This window comes from Thermobia domestica, chromosome 7 (genome assembly GCF_964235325.1).
Source record: "Thermobia domestica chromosome 7, izTheDome1.hap1.1, whole genome shotgun sequence".
NCBI classification, from domain to species: Eukaryota; Metazoa; Arthropoda; class Insecta; order Zygentoma; family Lepismatidae; genus Thermobia; species Thermobia domestica.
The window spans coordinates 23,811,582-23,837,863 of record NC_137460.1 but is presented as its reverse complement, the minus strand read 5'-3'; the positions used below and the strand labels follow the sequence as shown (position 1 = coordinate 23,837,863).

The 26,282-nt window shown below is 34.5% G+C and overlaps 1 protein-coding gene across 4 annotated transcripts in view; it reads right to left on the bottom strand.

Annotated features, from left to right (window-relative positions):
- Nucleotides 1–26,282, bottom strand: part of alpha-Spec (alpha spectrin) — a 164,881-nt gene that overhangs the window by 12,273 nt on the left and 126,326 nt on the right. For 2 of the 4 annotated variants that reach the window (XM_081764258.1, XM_081764261.1), the window contains 8 exons: nt 23,906–24,110; nt 21,423–21,627; nt 20,959–21,079; nt 17,457–17,676; nt 14,962–15,111; nt 12,500–12,612; nt 11,245–11,268; nt 5,586–5,640 (listed from right to left, as the gene is read on the bottom strand). In XM_081764258.1, the coding sequence (XP_081620384.1) occupies nt 5,586–5,640; nt 11,245–11,268; nt 12,500–12,612; nt 14,962–15,111; nt 17,457–17,676; nt 20,959–21,079; nt 21,423–21,627; nt 23,906–24,110 (1,093 nt within the window). The remainder of the gene's footprint in view (nt 1–5,585; nt 5,641–11,244; nt 11,269–12,499; nt 12,613–14,961; nt 15,112–17,456; nt 17,677–20,958; nt 21,080–21,422; nt 21,628–23,905; nt 24,111–26,282) is intronic. The other 2 variants (XM_081764260.1, XM_081764262.1) reach the window with 1 other exon arrangement.

Genomic DNA, 26,282 nt, shown 5'->3' with positions numbered 1-26,282 from the left:
GCATCAGTATTAAAAGTAGCCTGCAAAATCATTATGAAATTATATTCTTACAAGAAGACAGTTATAGACATTCGACATTCATTTTGGACATAAGTGTACTTTGTACTAATTTTAGCGCCCCCATATAGGTAATTTGCATATTTATGGACCTTCATCCATCCGGAATTCAATCATATACTATTACAACGCTCGGACACACAATTGCTTTTAATTTCTTTAGATGTAGCTAAACATGAATGTGATCATATACAAAACAAATTGGATTAAATACTGTTTCTCTGAGACATGTTACACATCCCAGCCGCCACCTTGGATTCGCCATATTGGATTCAACTTTCGGTTTTTCAAATGGGAATGGGTGCAAGTCATACATCAAATTCATGAACAATTTTCTCGGAAATTTACTGGTGTAATGTTTTTTACCGTATTTTGAACCGTTTGCAAGGTATTGCGTGGTAAATGTCACACACTTCACGAATATTGAACCAAATAAAAAATTGCACTGGGCCGTTGTGTATTGTGCTAATTGCTGCAGCCCATACAGGGAAATATATAAATGCTGATGAGACTTCATGAACCAATCCTGTAAGTATAAATATACACGACAGTAAGCACATTGGATGAATGAGTCATTGTGCACTTGAGAGATAAGTAACTCGAATTTTCAGTTTGCCAGAGAACATTGTCGGGTACATCAAAGAAATGACAAGTAACGGGAAATGCATCTTTTTTCCAGGTGTGCCTAATCATGTTGTTGAATATTGGAGCACTAAACTGATTATGGATAAGTGCGTGCAGATTGATAACATTACGGATCTGGGGGTCTATACAAATATGATCGAACACAACTCACTCACAAAATCGTTTATGAGCAGATTTGGGTGAAGACCTATCATTTCCGTATTAACGTCTGTGTATCTGTATGTACGTCCAGAGAATATTTAGTCAACGATGAATTACATAAAAGGTTACATATACATTCGGGGCCCTTCACAACTTTCTATTTGGTTCAATGTTCGTGACGTGCCTGACATTTAACACGCAAAACTTTGCAAACGGTTCAAAATACGGTAAAACTTACTACACCAGTGAATTTCCGAGAAAACTGTACATAAATTTGATGTAAGACTTGCGCCTATTCTCATTTGTAAAACCGAAAGTTGAATCCAATATGGAGGATCAAAGATGGCGGCCGGGGTGTGTAACATGTGTCAGAACAGTTCTTAATCCAATTTGTTTTGTATATGCCCACATTCATATTTAGTTTATAATAATAATAATAATAATAATAATAATAATAATAATAATAATAATAATAATAATAATAATAATAATAATAATAATAATAATAAAGCAATTTTGTGTCCGAACGTTATAGTAGTTATACATTGAATTCCGGATGTATGGAGGCCCATAAATACACAAATTACCGACATAGGCCGCTAAAATTAGAACAATGTACATTTGGCCGCAAAGACCTTTGCATTTGAACCAATTTTACACGAAGCCCGAGACGACACTTCACGAATGTACCTTGTAAGATATAGTACCCTTGCAAAAGAAGTGCACAAGTGTACGAAAAACCTGACGCAACTGTTTATAGATGATTTTTATACTATTGGGCAAAAGTAAGTATCGCTTGTTTTTACCCCTCCCCCTTTTCTTCAGGATGAATACGTATAACCATTTTCTTAATTTACAATGACGTTAAGAAAATTGTAATGATACTGAGTATAAATTTAAATAAAATAACTTAGTTTTCAGTACTGGTGATCAATATATTACGACATCTTTTCGGTTTCACACTGGAAAAACCTTCTCACCTAGAAGAAAAACTATACACGAAGACTACATCACAGAGCCAATACAGCAAAACAGAAGAAGGGCTCTTTTCACATATTCATAACAAAAGAAACGCGCAAGACATGCAGGCAAACAGACTAAAGGATTTATTATTAAGAATCGGCTTGTTTCTGCGAATGTACTGTCTCTGTTCCATTATAGTACCGGAATCTCTTCGATGCTATGTTTTGCCTCAAATAAATGTTTAGAAAGGGTAGAACATTTGGGCTATATTTTACATCTCTGGTTTCTAAAGCAATAAGTTTTATTTGCTCAATACAACGTCTGCCAGAAGATCAAATGACGTCATTCATACCCGATGTTAAGGTTTTCTTCGTACAAAAAAAAAAAAAAAAATCCATGATTATAAATAACTCTATTCCATCGGAATAACACGGTAAATTGGACAAATCTGACCAGACAAGTAGAGATCACTACAGGATGTCTGATAAATGTATACGCATAGGGCAGTATGGTTAGCAGTGGCGTATTTAGGGGCTATCGGGCTCAATTCCTCCCCCCCCCCCCAAATAAATTTGTGAGTTTTTCACATTTCACGTACAACAATAATCCTTCTTAGCATTTCTAAGAATTTCATTGACTTTTTTATTTTCTTATGCTCTTTGTTCAGAAATAATACTGCATTCCATTCCATGTAAGAACTGCGTTCTTTGTTTCTTTCTTTCGTCCATTCTACTCTTCTATTTCTTTTTCTTAGTTGTTACTTTTTTTTTTTTTTTGTTCCTCCTATCATACTTTCAACCGTTGTTAGTTATGATTCAAATTGGTCGTCGTCAGTAACACCAAAACTAAGAGGAGCTACTAAGCAAATCTAGTGTTCCACACCAACTTGAAAGGACATCAACATGACGGGACTTCAGTTATTATAGCAAAGGAATAGTTACATCGTTTAGTTATAAAGTTAAATGTTGGAATTACAGCAAATTAAGAGGCGGGGAATAAATAGCCCGGAAAATTAGTCAGCCAAGACGATGCTACCTTTTTTTTATGAATAGAATAAAAAGTTAGATTCACTGCTAAATTTTTGTGTGTATTTTATCACGCAAGATTTATCAATCTGCAACTCTTTCCATTAAAACTTCAATTTATGCATAAATTAAAATATAATTGCTCCCATGCTTGCCCGTGTTGTGCACAGGGTGGAAAAAAATCATGATTTTTTTTCAAAAAAATCATTTTTGTTGATTTTTTTGATTTAAATCGATTTTTTTGATTTAAATAAAATCTTTCTCCTCGTATAATGCAAGTCGCGAACTGAAGAAAAAGCATTAGGAATTAGTATTAAATGCTAATTATGCCATTTAAGTGAAAGTATTGGGGTTGAATTTTGAATAATCCCCAATCGTTAACCTATATCAATCCCAAACAATGTTTCTTAACCCTTTTAAATTATGGCTCTTTTTAAACGTAAATTATAGACTTTCAGTCAAGCAGCTACAGCATCATCCCTATTTATCCTAGGATCATGGTACACACATCACTCTTTTTAGAAAAGAACAGTTTTTGAAACGGTAATATTCACATTTCCCTATCATGTCCCTGAAGCGGGAAATTTTTAGAATAATCGGCATTTTTTTTTTTTACTTTTTTTTAAAAAATTTAATCCCCTCTTTATTCCCCTGTGTTAACGCACAGATCTCAAAATCAACTGGGAAATACTAAGGGGTGTACTGAATGTATGTACAAAATTTCAAGCTTCTACCTTGAGTAGTAAGGGTGAGGAAATTATTTAACAATGAGCTAAGAACATTCCCACGATGACCCGGATGTAATATAAAAATTTCCTCAGACATCCCTATTTATCCTAGGATCATTATTTGTACATTATTCTCTTCAGAATAAAACAAATTTTCAAACGTGTCCCTTCAAATGTCTCCATCATGTATCTGGGGCGGGTAAATCACGAAAAAATGAATTTTCTGTTAAAAATATTAAAAAAAAAAAAAAAAAAAAAAACTAATACCTCTGTGGACCCCTGCCCCTGTTTTAAGGCAGAGATCTGAAACAAATCTGAAAACTACTGAGTGGTGCACTGAGTACATGTGCAAAATTTCAATCTTGTAGTTGCAAAAGTAAGCCCGCGAAAAATAATATTCCTCAAATACCCCAGATTCCCGTATTAAACAGGATCTCAGATAACAGTTTCCTGCGACATCCCTATTTATCCTAGGAGCATACTACGTACATCATTTTCTTCAGAATAGAACAGCCTTTGAAACGGTACCATTCATATGTCTCCACCTGAGACGGGAAAATCACGAAAAAAGCTGTTTTTGTTAAAAATATTGTTTTTTTATTTTTATTTATTTTTTTTTAACATTTTTGCCTCTCTGAACTCCGCTGTTTCCACAGAGATCTGAAAACATCTGAAAATTATTAAGGGGTGCACTGAACGAGTGTGCAAAATTTCAGTCTTCTGAATGCAAAATATAACCCGCAAAATGCCAAATAATAATACGCATAACAAAAAAAATCATTTTTTTAAATTTGACGTCATCACACAATATGCCTCAACGCAGAAAGGCGTGAAAGCATATGCAACATGTTCTAGAATGCCTCCAGTCTTGAAGAAAACGAAGTAAAAAACCTTATTGGTACTCTTTTAATCGAATAATGAAGATTCTACCCTATCACCTAAAAATATAATATAATTTAAATAGAATAATTTAATTATATAATTTAAAAGGTTAAGCATTAAGGAAAAAGTACAGCAACGTTTATCAAAATGACACTTTTTTTCACAAAAGTTACTTATATTTGCCAGGGGCCTATTTTTAAAAACTCAGAACTAGCTTGCAGCATGAAATACATAAATTTCGCCTAAAGTTATAAAACAAAAAACAAAAATGGAGAGAGGATAGGACCCCTCTAAATACACCCTATTATCTAGGAACAAACAAACAGACACGCACAAAAAAGAATTTTCGTCTTAAATATCGATAGTAATTTCCCCGTTGGAATAGTTAACGATCTTAAAACTCAAACCCAATGTTACGAAAAGAAGAAAACAGGATTGCTCCGTTACCTGTTCAAAACGGGATTTTCCCTAATCATCCTCTGCATTTGTTTTCATACTATACTGTACATTTGAGTCTCATTGTATTATGATTATTAATTTCCATAATCGAAATAACAAAACAGAAACGGGATTTTACTTATTTTCACTTTAAATTAATTTATTTTGGAATTCGATTTAAATCAACGATTTTTATTAAAAAAATCAAGTGATTTAAATCTTGATTTAAATCGTGATTTAAATCAGACTGATTTAAATCAATCCACCCTGGTTGTGCATAGCCCCCCTTCCTCCCGAAACAAAATCCTAAATATGTCACTGATAGATAGTATCGGCATAAATACAGACGAAAGAAAGAAAGAAAAAATTCAGACATATTTAATCACAATTCTAAAATTCTGTTTAATAATATTCAGGATTTAACTTTAATTAAAAATAAAATCTGACCACAGCAAAACACTAAATAATAGTGTTTCAGTTTTGACAATGTATCAATTATAGTACAAAGTCTGTCGGATACCTGAATACCTGAATCTCTTCAATGCCAAAATTGTGACACTATTATTTATTCAAAGCGCCTTGGGTAGGTTTTATTTCTAATTAAAGCAAAGAAATTTCCAAGTTAAATGAACAGCATTTATCAGGATTTCAAAAAAGGATAGAAAGTTTGATGTAGCAAACTGCATGAATATGTGCAATTCTTTACCTTCGTGGCTTCTAATTGCTGCTCTAAAGATCCAGATCCTTCCATCATAGAGGCTCTGAAAAGAAAATTACGCATATTAAACTAATTTGCTATTATGTGAAGGAAACAACAGCATGTGTAAAGTGTTAATTACTATTATGAAATTGCCTGTTATTCTACCGCACAATTTTGCATTGGTGAATTATAATTAGGGCGCAATAGCACATAAAGAGCTATTACCGACCAGATGGTGCATATTCAACTGGATGATGCATAGTCAGCGTATCGGTTTTCGATCCCATTTTATTTCTGAATTTCTAAACAGGTGTTTGTCATCTCTTAATTGCCAACAGTATAATGTATGTCAACATCAACAATTTTGTGCACGAACTTTAAGCTATCCAAGAACAACAGGCCTCTTGACTACATGAACCGATTGGTTATCAGCCTTAAAGAAACCATTTTTTTTGATTACACACAGAATTGTATCTCGAGTTCACCTAACCTGGAAACAAATGAAATGAAATCTTTCAGTTTTAGGCTAGAGGAGACGGTGATGTTGAGAAATAAATGAAATGGTGGGAGGAAACGGGAGAATCCCGAGAAAACCCACGCACACGGTGTTTGTCCACCACAAAGTTCACTTGGCGTGAGTGGGGATCGAGCCACGGACCCCATGCACCAGAGGTGAACGCTCTACCACTGAGCCACTGCGGCACCTACCTAACCTGGAGTTTTGATTACAAATTATTTAATCAGGAAAATGGTATTTCGGAGACGGTTGTATAATCTTATTGAAAAAAGAAAATAACAAGCTTATACGTACAGACATGTTGTATTGAAAATTTACAAGAGATAAATGAACAATTTACAATTTGTCAGCAACAACAGTATTTACATCTAACAATATTTGTTAGCCTCTTCAAAGGAAGCGCGAAGTCACTTTTTTCTCTTTACATTGTATTTACTACAAAGAAGTTACTGTCGAGAATGATTTTAATAATTTTAATATCTATGTTGTAAAAAATAATACGCACTTAGTTGCTTAAATCATTTCAATACCATATACAAAACATTCCCTGTTAGTAAGTCTCTCCTATTTATTATCAACTTGCCAACACACACATATATAAGTATAAATCAACACAGAACACACACACACACGCACACAAATTACTGCACAGTAAAAGACAGCAAAATAGAATGTTTCAATTTTTAAATTTTCTTTTACTACTTCAAAATGTATTCAAAAATTGTCCTGCATAATTTCTGAGGTATATGGAAAGCTATTTTTACGTAAATGAAAGTTGTTCTTTCACTGTGTCGCCCCACTAATGAACTAAAGTCCTGATTAGTTTCTCACAAGAGTTTGCACTTTTAAAACTAAAAACTTTTTCGAGATCAGTTATAGACCGTAACGTTACCTAACGGTGATCATAATTAGCGAAGAATATCCACCTGATCAACAATAAATTGAAAATTCAACCACGAAAATCGATATTGATGAAATGTAAAGATGAAATATACAGGGTGTTTCAAAACACCGACAACGTTTGGGGGTGATTCCTGACACCAAGATAAGGCAAAAAGTAGACCAACCTGGGTGCACAAATGCTTCCTTTTAGTTATTGGCTGCCGAAAACATAAAAAAAATCAACTTTAAAGGTCCATAGCTCCAAAACTATGGGACCTACCGTAGTCGGATCAAGATCTCACTCAGGAACTAGTATTGTCCTATTAAAATATCCATGTTTCAGAATCCTGCGATACTTTCGCAACAATTTTTATAGAGGTAGTTGGTTAGTACTTAAAATTATATACCCGTAACCAAACTCCCTCTAGGATTCAGAAACATATATTTTTGGATAGCGCACAAATTAGTTCCTAAGTGATGTCTTGACCGGACTACAGTAGGTCCCATAGTTTTAGAGCTATGGACCTTTAAAATTCATTTTTTCATGTTGTCGGCAGTCTATAGCTCTGAAAGACTGGGTGCATTTGTGCACCCAGGTTTGCCATTACTTTTTGTCTTATCTTGATGTCAGGAATTACCTCCCAAACGTTGTCGTTGTTTTGAAACACCCTGTATTTATTGTGGTCACGCGGAAGGAAACGAAAGGATGGGAGATAAATAAATAAATAATAATTAGAAAATCACACACAATTTGTCAATATTGTTTGAGGCAAGTTTGTTTAAAAAAATATTCCATTACACTGAAAAAGTACCAACCGCATGTCTTACGATTACATAATTTTACAAAGAGGACTTACATGAAAGCAATGGGCTAAAATGTAGAAAGATCATGATGCATATCAAATTAATCATAACACAAATTGAGTATTTAACTAAGCATTCAAATGCACACGTTTCAGCGACAAGTTTTTACTATCTTCAGTTCAAATCTTTATATATATTTGTATATCATGTGGATCCTCGTGTGCTGGAGACGCGAATTGCACTATGTGGCAACGTCGCAGATAAAGAACCATAGATCAGATCTACCAATCCATCAAATAATTACATCGATTCTTTCCAGATGGCAGTTCAAGTCAATAGACGTTGACATTACCACCACTTATTACTTTGACAATGGATGTAATTGTAGAGCAATGCTAGTGGACATTAAAATACATTTTTATTTGTTTATACTTTTGTGTAAAGTGGGATAAAGTAAATCACTTTTTAAAAGAAAAAACATAAGAAAGCTGGTTCTTTTTCTTGGTATTTCCTGCAGTGAGAGTTTTCCCTTATAAAGCAACAGAAACGAAAAGCTACTTTTATTGAAGAAAACTACGTTTCTGGAATAAGGTTTTGGAATCCGATATAATTTCACTCACTTGATGTCACACTTCTCGTTGAATTGTGGAACATTTAAGGAAAACTATGTTAAGATATTTACAAGATACGGTGTATATACAGATGGTTATCAAAATAATAGAAACATCTGAAAAAAGTGGAACTCACAGGACCATTTTTCGCCTTCACAACAGCTCTGATGCGACGCTGAATGGAGCCATAAAGGTCGTGAATTGTAATAAGTGGAATATTACACCATTCCGCGTGCAGTACATCACTCAGTTTCTGAAGAGAGGATGGAAGCAGAAATCTGTGCCAGATTTGTCTCTCCGAAACAGACTGCAGGTTCGGGGATTGGGTGGGTCTGAGAGGGTTCAAATTTAACCTGACGTTCCTCAACCCACGCCACAACAGCTCCTGCTCTGTGAATAGACACATTATCATCCTGGAATATGCGTCATTGCTCGAAAACACCTGAACCATAAGATGCACATGGTCTTCTAAAATGACAATTTAATCATGGATAGTGAGGCGCCCGGTAAGCATCAGCGATTTTTAAGCGCATCAGCGACTCACCGAAAACCAGGATGTTGAGGCCCACATCATCACAGACCCACCGCAATGTTTTCGGTTGGGCAGAGAGACGGCGGATTACGCAGTGTTTCCGGTTGGGCGGAGAGACTGCGGATTATAAGTTTCCTTGGACGTCCGCCACACGTAAACAAGGCCTATGTTTTAAAATACGGAGAACGTTGACACATTCGACAATATCACATGTTTTCAGTTATCAGCGGTCCATTGCAAGTTGAGGGAATCGTTAGAGTCGTGTGCTAAAATAGTATGGAATTGTTAGCGTTGTGCTAAAGCACTATGGAACCGTTAACGTCGTGCTAAAACGTTATGGTCCGCTTATCAGCGGTTTCGCCCGTGGAACCCGACTATGTATGTTCATGATATACTACTCACAGCCTGGCTGTGATTGTCAACACAAGTTGTGGAACGTGCTGCTTGAGTTCTATTTTATACTATTACCATCTGCTCAGTTCTCTGCGCACAGCTATTTTACTACCCCTCACCGTGGTCTTAACACATCACCACCAACAGCGCAGCGCTACAGTCACTGTCTGACTATTGCCAACCCAGATATCATAGTGTTTCCAACTCCACGTATTTCTATTATTTTGAAAACAATTACACACCGAAAATTTAGTAATGAATGCTACCGGATACATATTAGATATAACATTCTTATCTGGTATCCGCTGTTTGACTATTTAGTTGTTGCTAAATAATTTCAGTAGTCTCACTTTCACCAATAACTTCTTAAAAATCGCTACACTTAACTCTTATTGTCCCCTCCCCCCCTTCAGTACGGAACTTGTCTTAATCAGTCAAGTTTAGCGGTTTATAAGAAATTAGTGATGAATAGAGATTAGATATTAGGCAAAATGTCTATTCCTTAATATTAAAGATGTGATTAAAAATAATGTTTTAAAGTTTATATGGGGGGTTATAGATTCAATTTAAGCTAATTTTATTTTTACCATTTTGCCTATTTCGGCCCTTCCTTCCTAAATACTTGCTTTAGTACCTAATGTTGCCTATTATAAGCATTTCCTACAAAATACGACTTTATTGGTATATAATTTAGTGTTTCAAAAAAGGATTCTCCCTCTTCCGAGAAAAAGGTCTGTTTCTAATAATAAGATGCCGTAAAACTTTCGACTGCTATATGTACTGATAAAGTGCTGTAAAACTTTGGACTACTGTGTGTTATTTTAGTGCCAATTTTTTATTAAAAATTTTAAGTGTCTATTTGCCTGCTTATTTTCCAAGTTTTTAATGTCTAAACATCCCGTCTCTTTGAATTTATTTTTAAATTATATTGAGTATTTACCTTCATTATTTCGAGTTATTTTAGTGACTATTTTACGACTTATTCTTTAAATTTTTTGTGGCTATTTGCCTGCCTGTTTTTCAGGTTTTTAATGCCTAAACATCCGGTCTCTAGTGATGAAGTAGCATAGACCATTGAACTTGCTTAGCAATAATTAAATACCTGAACAATCGATACAAGGTAAGAATAATAGGAAGAATACATAATGAGAAGTGGATTTTAAACGTTAAAATTAGCTTATAGTATTTGTCCCTTGTTTTCTGTTGCCAGGCCTTATTGGTTACAGACGAAAATCTAGATCTTGACAAAAAAAAAAAAAGTATATTTTTGTACTGGAATCTCTTCTTTCGTTCATTGGAGAACTTATGGAACTACATAGCTGCAGTAGTGTAATTTATGTAATATATAGAACTGTGTGTGTGTGTATCTCTGAGTTGGTTTTATGATGAAATACGAAACACAGGAAATCTCAATCATTAAACAAGCACGCCGATTCGCCACCTCTTAAGATCAGCAGGATATATATATATATATATATATATATATATATATATATATATATATATATATACACTAATTTAGATCACCGATAAGTATTTTACGTAGTCAAAGAATCACTATATTTACACTATACGACTATTATAGTGTAAAACATTTAAAAAAATGCCTTTTAATGAAAAACCATACCTGAGTTTAGTATGTACACAGACAGACACGTTTCACGGTACACTCATGTCAACTCTATGTTTACTTCAAAAAGTTATAAATATCAAACAGAACTCACTGTTAGAAATAAAGTTATATATAGTGTGTAATGCATTTTTGTGCTTTTGTTTAAAACAAAAAGAATAAATAAACAGACAAATAATCAAAAACTCCTCTGCAAAGTGCATGCTGTTACTTATGTCTAGTCAATGCTGGTTAAAAATAAAAAGTACAACCAACACAAGTTAGTCTTTATCAATATAAATAATAAATATATTCACCCATCCCATCCCAGCAGACGATATCTGTTGAAGTAGGATGACAGACATAATCCATGGAGAAAAGAAAGCGTTTAATTAGTTCACATGTTGAAATTAATTATACTACCGTTCGCTTTACATGTATCATCATTAACTGATAGTATCATTAAGTATTTGAATGCTTAAATCTGTTGCTAATAAATGTACAATTATATAAAAAAAGGCAACTTCCAATCAATGTAGCATTCTTCATTTGGAGCTCATTATAATCACCCAATAGTATTTTTTTAACATTCAATTGTATATACAAAAAATGAGCAAACCCGAAATTTAGCAAAACAATTTCTAAGTGAAGAAAGAGTTTGCAACATGGAAAGATAATAGCTTACACTAATTATTATCAAAGTAATTAACAGTAAATAAATATTTCTATACTCGAGTATAAAGATAATATGTACAATAAACTCTCTACTTATTACTTGGGATATCTCAATGCGTTATAGGCACCAAAATTTATAAAGATTGCATGCATACTGTGTTCAGCATTTATATTTGGAAGCAGGCTACATATTTCATTAAATTTTGGCAACTTTGACTCAATATAACGAACACTAGTGTTAAGGTCTAAGCATTTTATTTTGAGAAATCTAATTTTTTTTTTTTTTCTAAACAACTATTACCTTAAATTTTTGTGGCTAAAACAATACATATTTAATTGAATTAAATTATATTCCTTGTATTTACAGCCCACTAACACTATGACTTTTAGTTTGATGATATGCAGTCAGCAGATCGGCTCATATTGCCTTATTTCTGACTTCCGCGACCGACCTCATTAACTCTTTAATTCAGGCGACTCCCTCAATTACCTCACGACGCCAGATCACGCCCTCACCAAGAATCGAACCCGGGATTGAAGAAGAAAAGAGAATTAAACATAACATATACATTTAAAAGTAAACTTTTAGTGTATTCCGGTTTTTCCATATGGGTAGAGGTATGAATTAATCTAAATTAAAATACGTGGTGCTATGATAAAACAAGAGAAAGAAACTCCAAGAAAACTAACGGACATAGTTTGGTCACTACGAAGCTCACAAAGTTATGTAAATGAATTTGTTTATCAGAGATGAATACTCTTATCACTAAGCAATTTTTAAAGAGGAAAAAATATATTCTCAATTCCCATCTTTTTGGTTTAAAAAATTAATGTTATACATTCTACTGAATGTTTTGCAACTTTTCTCTCCTTTTAAAGTATTCTAAATAACATTACCTTGTCTCTGTGAGCCACTGGTGGAACATATTAGCATGTTTGGCGAATTCCTTGCGCAATTTATCATTCTCTTCCTGTCTTTGGGCTTCCTTAGCCAATTCAATATCTCTTTCCTAAAAATTAAATAATACTTGGTTAACATACAAGTAGCCTTAAAATTTAAATTTGAATTCCAAGCTGATACAGTTCTCAGCAAGAAATCGCGTTTAAAAACTGATAAGTATAGAAGCTACTTAGATCCATATACAATAATAGTAATAACACACCTACTATTAAACTGAACTTAGTCCTTCGTTTTTGCACTACATGCTATGGATGATCTCTGCTTTAAACTATTTGTGTTCGGTTTATTATTGATGAATTTAGTTGTTTCGTGGGAGTCTCATATTTGCTCAGTCAAATTTATTACATTATTATAGACTGATTTTCCAAAACCAAATCCTCAAGACAAAGTTAACTTTTAAAAAATTACGAAATTATCTTGCACTAACATGTTCAATGTTCAAAATTCTGATATATATATATATATATATATATATATATATATATATATATATATATATATATATATATATATATATATATGACATTGATAACCATATCCATTTTAACATATGCTGAAAAATGCCCTTTCTTGAGTTTAAATCCCCTTTCAGCAGCTAGCCTATATGAGACGAGACCTACTGATTAACGTGGATTCCGAACCACATTTCGAACTCCAGCCGCGAATCGAACCCGGGTTTCCCATGCCAAAGGCAAGTATGCTAACCGCTTAGCTGCCCTTTCTTATCTTTCAATGTTGTGGATATGTTTTGCATTGCAGTTTCGTAGCTTCTCAGAGCAAAGGAGTAGTGAGGTCAGCAGTTAAAAGCAAGCTGAAACGTCCAGTTCTTCATCTAGCTTTGCTGACAGTAAAAAGCCTGTTTGTTTCAGAAATTTTCTTCATATTCTTTCTCCTTCCGCAATTATTATAACACAAACTGTATGAGCTTCTTCATTATATTAGAACACATTAATGAGGACATACTGTGTTGATTAGGGTAATGCATACCGAAGGAAGAAATTCGAATCTAACTTCAGAAATCTCACCAGAAATTCCATTATTATCTTACCTTATCTTTAATGCACCCATTCAGTGTTTACATAATTAGAAAACGTGTTTCGTTCAAAGCAAAACAAGGTATGATTCGTATTTTTTGTCCAGTTCAAAAATTTTACAAATTTACTGTCTAAATCATCCAGAAAATTATAATTCAAATCCTGACTCCCGAACTTCAATAATTCTCTCCCGAACGCAAGCTATCTTTCACCCGAAACTTTAATATCACGATTCTTATGTATCAGGATATTTGTGAACATTTTATGAGAAGTTTTGAAAAGGTATTCCCAAACTTTATGAAAAACTTATTGACATATGTATGTACTTGAAAACCAGGTCAACTACGAACAGAAGTATCATTTGTTTTCCTGGTGTAACTACAATGAAATCGAGAGCTTAAGAAAAGGGTAGCCTTTACGTACGGGTTAATTAATTAGCGTAGAAGCTGACCTCTGCTATAATTATCAGAACAAATTCCATTCAACTATTGTAATAATACGAAGGAAATACTATTTATTGTGCTGAAATACTATTTACGACAATGAGAAAAAGCAGAAAGGCTATTACTCACCGCAAAAAATATGTAGCAGAATTTTCTTCTATATGCAACAGGTAGCGTTTTCGGAAGGTGCAACTTCCTTCATCAGCCTGTGATAGACTTTAAAAAAAAAGTTAAAAGGTTAGGATATGTAAAAAACACGACATTCATGAGTTTCTATTCCCGTGTGTTTGACAGAAGATTTGTTTCTTACATATCCTAACCTTTTAATCATTTTTTAACCATTCTTCATGTTTTTTATCCTTTTTGAAGTCTACCACAGACTGATGAAGGAAGTTGCATCTTCCGAAAGCGCTACCTGTTGCATGTAGAAGAAAATTCTGCTACACATTTTTTTTGCGGTGAATAATAGCCTTTCCACTTTTTCTCATTGAATATAATCACCGCTTGCAAAATTGTGATACTATTTACGACAATTTATTGGTGTCATTAACAATTAATAATGTACGTTAACGTACGCACTTTAACGCACCCATTTATAAACGAGAGCCAATACTCGTATCGTGGAGTATATTGTTATGATATTTCAGAAATCTCACGGTTTCCTGTTTACACTAGGCATTTTCTCTAGATTACTTCTTCAATCGCAACATATTCACATTGCTTTGTATGGGTAAAATAATTACTTTTGCACTTAAAATTTAAGTTGTTTAGTATGTCTATCCTCTTCTGAGATTAAAAATAAATAAATAAATAAACAAACTCCACGATGCATGACACAGGTCACTATATATAATGATGCATTCACAACTAATAATGTATAGTAAAATAATATAATTATCAACTTAAGCGTATAATTCTTACCTTAATAATCTTCTGCAGATTACGCCAAGTATCCTCGAGCGCTTCCATCGTAAACCATGTGTAAGGGTTGGGCCCTACATTGAAACTCTTGATTTGTTGATCAAGAGCAGCCAGGACCTCAAAATCAGCTTGAGCTGTAGAAAGGGATGCCTGAAAGAACGACAATTAGAAAATTATTTATAATCATGAAGGAAAAAAAAAAATCTGATATTTAACTTTTTTCTTTTTTTCATCCAAGAAGTTTAAAATCGACGAAAGTGGTAGCCAGTTTATTTCCTATTGCACTTGGAAGTATATAGTTAAAAGGAAGACAAATACCACTTTCCTTCACAATTAACAACAAATTATATTCCTCTGTGTTAGCAAGTGGTGCATGGTGCTTGGTAAGTATTCCAATTTTGGATGTTAAAATAGAAAAATGAGAAGCTAATTTCCTTACTAAGTAGCAAACTGGATTAAGCACTCCAGAAATAACTGCATGAAGAACAGTTCTCTTCGAGTGTTTTTAAGAAAGCCGCACATTTAATAATCTATCTACAATAGCTTATTAAATGTGCGGCTACAATAGCAACAAAAGCGCCTGAGCTCCAATCTTTAACTTTGGATTTCACACCTTTTATTTACGATTATTTGTGATTTCACGTTTAACGAAGACAAATGTTTTATATTATGTGTACTTTAAATAAATAATTTAAATAGACCTTTTTCTTAAAGTTTATTGTTTAAATTATTGTTCAAAGCCTTTGTATTTTAATAAGCCTTTTCCAAAATCAATGCAAATGAATTGTGCTGTCATCTTTGGAGTTCTTTTAAACTATACGTTTGTGGCCAATTCTTTCGACAATGAGAACTCGGAAACTAAAGGCTCTAGAAATATAACGTTTTCACTGATCGATTGCAAATTTTATGTAGATTGTCAAGTTCTAATTGAATATTTAAAAAAACATGGCCATTATTTCTTTATTATATTTTTACGGGTATACTGGAAGTGTTGAAATTAGAAAAAAAAAAAAAAAAAAAAACTTAAGCATCATATCCTACGCACTATACATTCCAAAACCACACAATAGTATATGGGGGTTACAAACCTCTCAGGCGTTTGTTTCATGGCCAAATGATAGTGAAAACGAAGGATAACTATTTCTCCACTCTAAGTTGAATCTTCATTGTTTGGAGTGTTTTACCCAATGAACACCATATATTACTGACATTATAATTAATTATGTGTGTAATGTATTTGCTTATTAGATACTGCATGCAAGAAGAAAGAAAACACTGATCATACATGAATTAAAAACTCCAACCGGAAGTAGGCTCAAATCTTGCAAACGGTGCGAGATACTGAAAAAGTAATCGACAATCTTCCCTTTAAGATATCTCTTGCCATTTTTTATCAAGACGTCCTTCACATGTGTCTGTAAAGGGACATGTACAGATGAGAGGAATAACAAGGAGATTCATGCGCATATGTGAATGATGCGCTGTGTAGAGAGCGCAGGTTCAGCTAGTCTTACACTAAAATGCTAGGTTTATATATTTGTGATCAAGAAAAGTTTATATGTTTGTGACCAATCCTTTCGACAATGAGATCTTGAAAACCACAAGCGCCAGAAACGTGCCGTTTACGCTGGTCGATTCCAAATTTTGTGTAGTTTTGTCAGTTCTCATTCAAATTTTCAAAAAAACTTGTCTTTATTTTACTATTCCACATTTTAGGCGTCGTTTTGACCCTGTTAGTTTAATATTGCCTCTAGGTTCATACCCTTATGGAAGGCAACCAGTAGAGAAGATACGTAGAGGGGGTTGACGGAATTTCAGGCGCTTTGCTATAATCTGAATGACACAACCTACGTATTGCAAGCTGGCAACTTCGAAGGTTTGTGGACCCACAATGAGGTGTACTCGGATATGGAACTATAAGTAAAAATATTTTCATTTGGAATCATATATCACTTATCCAAGTGCCACGAACTCACATCTACATTCTATATAATAAAATACTACATTTATATGTTTGTCTATAGCAATTCACTCTAGACTCTTCCTGTCCTTTACTTGTATCTGTAAAGGGACTTGTACAGATATAGTGAGAAGTGGGAAGGAGAATAACGCTCAAATTAGAACTGTTCGCTGTGTGAATAGCGCTGGTTCAGTTAATAATAATAATAATAATAATAATAATAGAAAATAAAACTTGCAACTTTTCCACAGTGGGAAAGGATGCAAAGGAAAGCGAAAATATTTTACATATTCACTGCTAAACAGAAATAATAATTGTCAATCATGACGCCAAGTCAGATATATATTATGTTCTTCTGTGATAATTAGATTTCAAAACTGAAGGGAAGGGAAAATATGCAACAGCTGTACTCTTTCAATTCTAAAAATAAATTTTCTAAATTCTCAGTTGCAATACCAATTTCAACCTTTACTATAACACCATGATCATTACACTTGTATAATTTACGATAGTGTATCAAAAATTGACAAATTACCTGGAACTGAGCATGCGCCTCTCGTAAAGCTCTAATTTCTTCAATGGAATTACAACGCACTGGATCCGTCAAGTCCTCTTCCGCGTTTTCAAACCATGAGTTGAAAGCGGACGCCTTCTTTGCGAAAGTCAAATACAGTTCCTCGATCTGTCGGAATTGCTCTTGCATTCTCAACAGACGCTGCTTGCGGGAATCAGAGTCATTCAACAACTTCTGCCATCTACATTAAAATAAATAATCAACAGATATCACAATCAGTAGGAAGTAGTAGTATTTAAAAAAAAAGTTTATTATATGTAAAATATGTGACAAATACAGTTAATAAATTCCAACTCAACACCTGCTTATTTTGAATTCATATCTGTGAAGTCATTGTGACACACACCTTTTGTCACAAAAGTTTGATGAATGTTATTTGTTTTAGTGCAAACAAGATGTTGCAAATTTACTTCTATAATCGCCACAGTAGTAAAAGATGGATACGCAATACAAGGAGACATTAATAACACGCCTCTGGATAAGTAGAATTTGTATCCGATCACCACTTCAAGAGGTAAACATGCACTAGCTCATCAAGATGAAATTTCCGTTTATGTTGAGGAAAATTTTATATGAAACACACGAAATAATATAAGTCATCTACGGAAATAGAACAGTAACACACACACACGCACACAATAATAATAATAATAATAATAATAATAATAATAATAATAATAATAATAATAATAATAATAATAATAATAATAATAAGAAGAAGAAGAAGAAGAAGAAGAAATAAATTCAAATGGTTTAAACTGTTCCGTAGGGAACTTCCGACATAGGAGGGACCGACGACTATCAATATTGATAAGAATGCGTAATCTTATTTGAACAATAGGTATGTTACTGAGAAAATGACTCATTACAGCTTAAGATGAAAGCTAATACTCCTGATATGATCCAGCGTCAAAGCATGTGAACTGTGGTGTGCTGTATAGGATACCCTTTTGGTACTGTTTTTTCCCAAAAGTACTGTTTTTTCCCATATACAAAAACAGTATCACCCATATTTAATTCATTTCACAGGAACGCAACAGTGTTTGCAACCCCTCTACGTTAGGGTCTGGAATGAATTACCGAAGAGCGACCTCATTTTGTAACACACAATAAATAAATGATTGTCGTTTATAATGATCCTCTACACACCACTATAATTCTCACAGATTTCTAACAGACAACGAATTTGCAAGCTTGAACGAATCACCTGATTTAGCACTGCCAGATGATTTCCCATCCCCGAAACTCCAGTTAATAATGAAAGTCATATAATATTCAAACATAATAGACACTCAAAACATGACTACAGCGCTCAACACCATACATCCAGAAAACTTTCAAAGCATTCCATGCACTCCTCAGCGAGTCAAAAGCGCACTACTGGTAAAGAGTAGAAACGAGATCACTCTTTGAACTTTTGTAACAAGGAATGTACATTAAGAGATCATCCTTGTAAAGTAGTTTCTCACAGAACTATAAACAAAAAATACATTAAATTAGGAAGAAATGACTGTTCCCGAATCTCGAGTTATTATGAAAAAAACTGTTATCGGGTACTCTAATAATCCGCCGTTTAGCTTAATACAATTCCTTATAGAGGACATAAGTTTTTTGTGATAGTATATCACCGACTGGAAAATGTAGGATCAGGACCCAGCATCTCCAAAACAGCTAAAAACTTGTATGGAAATACTTGAAGCACTTAAAATCTGTGAGAAAATGTAACACAGATAACGACTGGCACATATTTTGTTAAAAGAAGGAATCACCAACTTGTTTATGTGCCTATACTATTTCCACGAATAATGTTGAATAATTTCAGAAGCCTACCTGAGCTTTCGACAGCTAAGTCATGTTAGCCTCTCATGTATAAGGGATGATGTCCCTCGGCGAACACACTACCCGGGGAAGTAGGCAGGAAGAAAGGAAGCGGCTGGCACAATTATGTTAGGTACCATCCCGACATTTTCCTGGTGTGAATGAGAAAAACTCAGGAAAAGCTCAATCAGAATGGTTGGCCTGAAATAGTTTTTATACTTTTTCGACCGAGAATCCCACTGGGAATCAAATCCAGGACTGCTCGCACCAAAGGCGAGGACGTTAGCGAGTACGCTACACGGGCTACGCGGAGCAAAGATTTTAGTAATAACCATCTTTTCTAGAAGTTATGACGACTTTTAGTAAAAAAAAAAAAATTTGGTCATAACTACGATTGTAAATGTATTTTTCGTGCACAATTAAGTTTTTTTTTTTAATTTTTATTTATTTATTTATAGCAAGATACATAAAAAGATCCCCAATAAGTTAATGCAGTGACTCCGTTTATTAAATTGAGTGAAGAAAGTTGTACGCAGGCTGCAGAAATTATTTCAACATCGAACTTCACAGATTTATTACACGCGCACAAACAAGTAAATTATTCCTTTAACAAATATGCGCCAGAAATTATTTGTATTACGTTTTCTTACACGTTTTAACTATTTTGGATATATTGGCACTTGACTTTACTTTTCCCAGTCCATAATAGAAATGACAGAAAATTACTATCCTCTACGCTAAACGCAGTAAGTTACAAACAGCAAATTCACAGTCTGCTCGGTAATACCATGGAGAACACAACTCCTGTCTCTTATTTTAAATTAAAATCATAATAATTAACAAGAAATTGGCTACTTACCAATGAATCCTCCCTTGAAAAATTTAAAGATTTTGACGTTTCGGAACTCTCAGCTGGTTTCTTCCTCAGTGGCAAGGTAAAAAGGATTAAAACGGAAAGGAGATAAAAGGAGTAAAACCAGGAATACATACCACTATATAAAAGTAACGTACAAAAAAGATCCTGAGATGAACAGAGCAGAGTGAAAAAAGAAAAAATCAACTGTATAAAAAAGAACGCGATTCGTCTCAGGATCTTTTTTGTACATTACTTTTATATAGTGGTATGTATTCCTGGTTTTACTCCTTTTATCTCCTTTCCGTTTTAATCCTTTTTACCTTGCCACTGAGGAAGGAACCAGCTGAGAGTTCCGAAACGTCAAAATCTTTAAATTTTTCAAGGGAGGATTCATTGGTAAGTAACCAATTTTTTGTTAATTTTGAATATCCCCCCATGCGTCCATGTAATTATAAAATCATAATACTTCATTTATACATATACTTAAAAATTAATTAATTAATATTTTTCTCACCAGAGAATATACTTATTTATTAAAACAAGTCCAATAGTTTCAATAACTTAACGTTATCTTCACCAGACGTTAACTGGCATATATACCTTCATAACATTAAATTATTATTGATGTACCCATCACGTATTGTTATAATTTACTGTTTTTTTAATTCACAATATATATATATACTCTGGTCAGAAAAGTATTAATTCATTACGTAATAGTTCCAGAGTCAAGATAGATGACGTTAAAAATGGAATTTGTGACATTAAATTCGTATAAAAAACAGTTACCTTGCTATAACATCTCCGTGCCGCTTCAAAATAGAAGGTGTTTGATCATGATTAGCGTTAACTAGCTGATCTTTCAAAGCAGTGATATTCTGGATACCCTCGTGCTCAAATGCATGGAGACCTGCAATGGAAATTTATCCTGTATCATACAACTAATAATCAGAACCCAACACACTTATTAAATGTATTTACAACATTGCGAATACATTCAAGCACTACATAATGTAAGTTGATATTTAGCATATGAATTTGTAAAATCATGTTTTGTTAAAACAGAAAAACGAAAAGGAAACTTTTTAACAAACAACGTTACAATTCGAGGAAAATTATTTATCCGTGACCAATACTATTTCATTTCTTAAGAAGACAAAAGAATACATAATATTGCGTTTCTATACAAGTAATGTTATAATAAACTGAGGACAGACAAATAGGTGTTTAGCACAAATAAAATGCAGAATTACCTGCATCAAACGTCTCCTGCTTAGTGAGGAGAGTCTGAACAGTAGACAAATCGCGCCCAAATTCTTCGGATCGTACATGGGTTTCCTTATCAGCAATCCAGGACTCAACTACATCTGCCTTCCACATAAATTGAAGGTAGGCTGAGTTATCCATCAACTTGGCTTTGCGTCGAGCAGCTAATGCAGCCAAATGATCCAACTTATTCTACAAGAAAGGAAGCAAGGAATTAAAGAACTGTCCAAAATTAATATTACTATTATACACTGACAAAAAAAATAATCAAATTCACCTGTAATTCGATGGATGTGTAACGCTGTGTGGGTGTATAAACGATTAGAAATTCAAAGATCGGAAACATCACGAGTGGCCACCAGTGGGCAGTAATGTCTGTGATAAATCGTGTCAGTCCGCTGTGAAGCGTGAGAGTGAGTCAGCACAAAGCTAGAAGGTCAAGAAACATAAATAATGCCTCGTCCCCACAACAGACAGCATTACAAGCATTTGACGGCGTTCGAAAGGGGCCGCATCATGAGATTGCACGAGGCCAGCTGGGTGTTTCGTACAGTCACGAACATTAATAAATGGAGGTTGGAGCCATAAGAAATAATGGCTTCAACCTCCATTTATTAATGTTCGTGACTAAACAATTACTAAACATGAGGAACATTTCAATGTCACTGTGGCCCGATGTTGAGGCCAGTGGATATATAAAGGCACCAATGCACGACATGAAGATTCCAGTCGACGACAGACCACAACACGGGACGCTTGTCGCATTGTGCGTAAAACATTACGTAACTCTGTAATGTCTGTGCTTGTCATCTGGACAGAAGTAGTGAACTCTCTACAACACCCTGTGTCATTTCTCGACTGGTATCAACTTGATTGCGGGTGCACGGACCTCTGCGTAGGTTGCATTAACACCAGTGCTTAAACCACAGTGTGCAGTGATGTCGCAGTCAAGCAGCATGGAATTCTTATGAATGGTAAAGGATCGTGTTCAGTGATGAGTCCCGATTCTGCATTACGACAGATGACCATCGTATGCGTATGTAGCTGCGCCAGCTGAAGAGATAACATCCAACAGATATTGTGAAACCGTACACCAGCGTTATTCCTTGCATCATGGTATGGAAAGCCATCATGAGTGACTTTCGGTCACCTCTCGCAGCAATCCGCGGAACTGACGCCACAGTGATACGTGGGTGAGATTCTGTATCCATAAAAGCACACTGGTACGGTACAATCTTTCAGCAAAACAACGCTCGGTTACACACGGAAGTGTCTATAGACTGTCTACGTCATGCTGAGTTTCTTCCCTGGCCAGCAAAGTCACATGGTCTCCCTAATTAAATACGTTTAGGACCACCTCGGATGCCAACTTCGCGTCACTGACGATCTGTAAGATCTGAAGGCAAAGTTACAGCAGCTATGGACTGACTTGTCTCAGGTAATGATATCATGACTCCAAAACTGGACTTCCAAGCCGCATCAACGCATTTAACCGTGCCCGCAGGAGGTGCTACAACTTACTGATATGGAACATGTATTACGATCGTAAAACCAAACCCCTTGTATGACTGATCTGAAATTGTAATAATTACAATAATGTTGATTGGTCTTGGAATCCGTGAAGTTTCATTCCGCTCCCTCCATTCCTTCTAGGAACTTGATTTTTTATCAGTAAGTGTATAACCCTGCACATTTACCTTTTAAATTTTGAGACTGTTGTTGATAACTTTCATGAATTATTATGATTTTAGTTTACAAAAGACTATTGCTCTAAACAGTTTAAATTATTGAGTAGTTCGTACATTTTACAAAATACCTCCACTAAGCAGCCAGTTAATGCTTTTCAGAAACACTGTGTGGGTATTGGAGACAGAATTAAAATCTCGGAACACCTATAGATTTTCTCTCTCTCTCTCAAACATAAGTCATGACTACTTCAATCCCCACTTGAATTCGACATCACCTATGCTTTTCTAGGGCTTCCCAGCTTACAAAACAGGATTAAGCCATAGTAATCACTTGGGACATCCTGAAGCATTAGCTGGTTTGGAATTTAATGTCCTATTTCAGCATCAAGGCTACACAAGAATGGACCTACAGTTTAACGTGAGGTTCGAACTACAAGACCTTAGATCGGCAAATGAACCAAAGCCAACAATTTATTGTTAGTAACGTATAAACATTCTACCTAATTCTTTGTTACATCACTTTGATAATTACGCACATAATAAAAGAAAGCGCGACAATGAAGTACGTGAATTAAAGTAGCCGGTTGTCCGGTTTAGTGCCACGAATTACGTACCATCTACACTGTGTTAAGGCAAAACCTCTCTTAGAAAGCTAGTCACAATTTATTACTTAAAACGAACATTTAAACAGAAGTAAAAGAGCGGCTTATGAATTTAATAAAACAAAAATCAAATATCCTCTGACTTTACAATTGTCTGATTTTTTTACTGTAATTGCTCACCTGCAACTGTTGGCAACGCTGTGAAATGCTGTCGGAATGATGGTTTCCATCAGCAATAAGTTTGGCTCCAGCCTGACAAATGTCAGTGCACCTATCTCGGTGGGCAGCAAAGTCAGTTTCAAAAGCATCGTGTTTCTTCAAAAGACCCTGAACTGCAGCCATGGTATCTCCATAATCTTCCACAGACAGCAACTGTTGTTTCTCACTGGAATTATAATTATTATGAGACATTATTACTAGCGTGCAAGATGATATGTTTTAATACATATTTTTAATTCACTCTGACAAAGGAGTAAGTTTGCTGTTAAAGGTAAGAAACTAAATCCCCCCAGAATTTGTCCAAACTCAGGGGTCAAAACTTAGTTTTTTTTCATTGCCTTAAAAAGATAAATATACTTTTAATGAAAACGAACAACAGTTGATCTACACCTTAAAATGTTATTGACAAAATAATCTTTATTAGAGAATTCGTTTTTGAAGTAACTATACATTCATATGCAAAACATTTACGATCACTACTTTATATATGTATAGGGTGTCTCAAAAGTCTCCTGACATATAGTAACTATTATCAGCTACAACAAAATGTAAGAGAAGAAACAAACAGTCTCCAAATATGATGTTTTCAATCTAAAGTGAAGGATTTTTTTAAATCGGAAAAGCCGTTTGGTCTGTACACTATGGACCTATGTTAAATAAAAATGAAACGCTCCCATTTACCTGGATCCACAACATAGGTGATTGAAGTTACTGTCTCCTATGTTAACGTGTCGATGGCAAGCCCCCATTCACCATACTCTTATAAAGTTTGTCCACATCCTGTCCCGTCCTTCTCTCTCCCAGCCCCAGGTAAATGGCAACGTTGCATTTTCATTTAACATTGGGCGCATAAAGAGTACAGCCCAAACGGCTCGTCCGATTTAAAAAATTCCTTCACTTTAGATTGTAAACATCATATTTGGAGACTGTTTGTTTCTCCTCTTACATTTTGTTATAACTCTGATAATAATAGAGTAACCCTATGTCACGGGACTTTTGAAAATGAAATGAAATCTTTGAGTTTTACGTCCCACGGTTATGCCGGTTAGGCTAAAGGAGACGGTGATGATGAGAGATGAGTGAAATGGTGGAATGAAGAAAGTGGGAGGAAACGGGAGAACCCCGAGAAAACCCACGAGCACGATGTTTGTCCACCACAAAGTTCACTTGGCGGGGGCTGGGATCGAACCCGGGACCCCAAGCACCAGAGGTGAACGCTCTACCACTGAGCCACCGCGCCCCCCACGGGACTTTTGAGATACTCTGTATATATATATATATATATATATATATATATATATATATATATATATATATAGTAATGGGAGCGAAAGTGTGTCCGTAAATTCGTAAACATGAACAATATTTAAAATTTGGTATTACACTTGAAGTTGTGCTTTATAATATCAATATAAAATATTTAATGTACATATCATGTTAGTTTAAAGAAAGAAAAAAAACTTACAACTGGGTATTAGAAAGATGAAGACAGAAAAAAGGAAGAAGAAAACATCAATTTAGTTGGTTTCCAGTTGAATGCTGTTTCTTAATAATCGAAGATCTAAGCTACCTGAAATGTTCGTAAGTCAACACTTCGGATTTGAATATCTATCTACATATGGAATGATGATGTCCATATGGGCTCCTCTCGTCATTTAGGACCAGACACGACTTTAAAAAAAAAATCTCAAACATCCTCTTTTCTTCACAACATTTTCTGCTATCTCCTGGCTGAGAATCTGGCAGCTTGGATCCACATATAAGTTTAGTCCCTGTCCATAGAGAAGGCTACAATTTGCTACAATACATGGTAAAAACTAAGAGCTGATCGGAACTGACATTTGAAGCTACGCATGTGCATGAAAGATCACGAATGTAGTCGAAGTTTCGAGTTGAATAAGTAGTAGCTGTTGCTCTGTGTACGAAGCATTGTCATATTACAATCCTATCAGTCGGTGCGTCTTTTAAATATCTCTTTAAGTTTTTGTCTCAACAGTTTCCTTCCTCAATTACATGTGCTACATTAGTCAAATTCTGTCCATTAAATCTAAAATCTGTTCATCGAGTTCCTTAAAACAGAGAGTTTACTGTGTATTAGTAAGCAGATTATTCTTACGACGGCTCCAATTTCTTTCTTTCTTTCCTTTTTTTTTTTTTTTTTTTTTCATTTCGACACAATTGCATTAGAATGTGTATTTTATCTTTAAATGAATGGCATTTTTTTAAAGGAATAACAAAAATAAATAAATATCATTCTATTTTAAAGTATATAGTTCGCTCCTGTTCAACAAACACTTCATTGTGAATATACTTGTCAGTTTGGATATAACTTGATTAA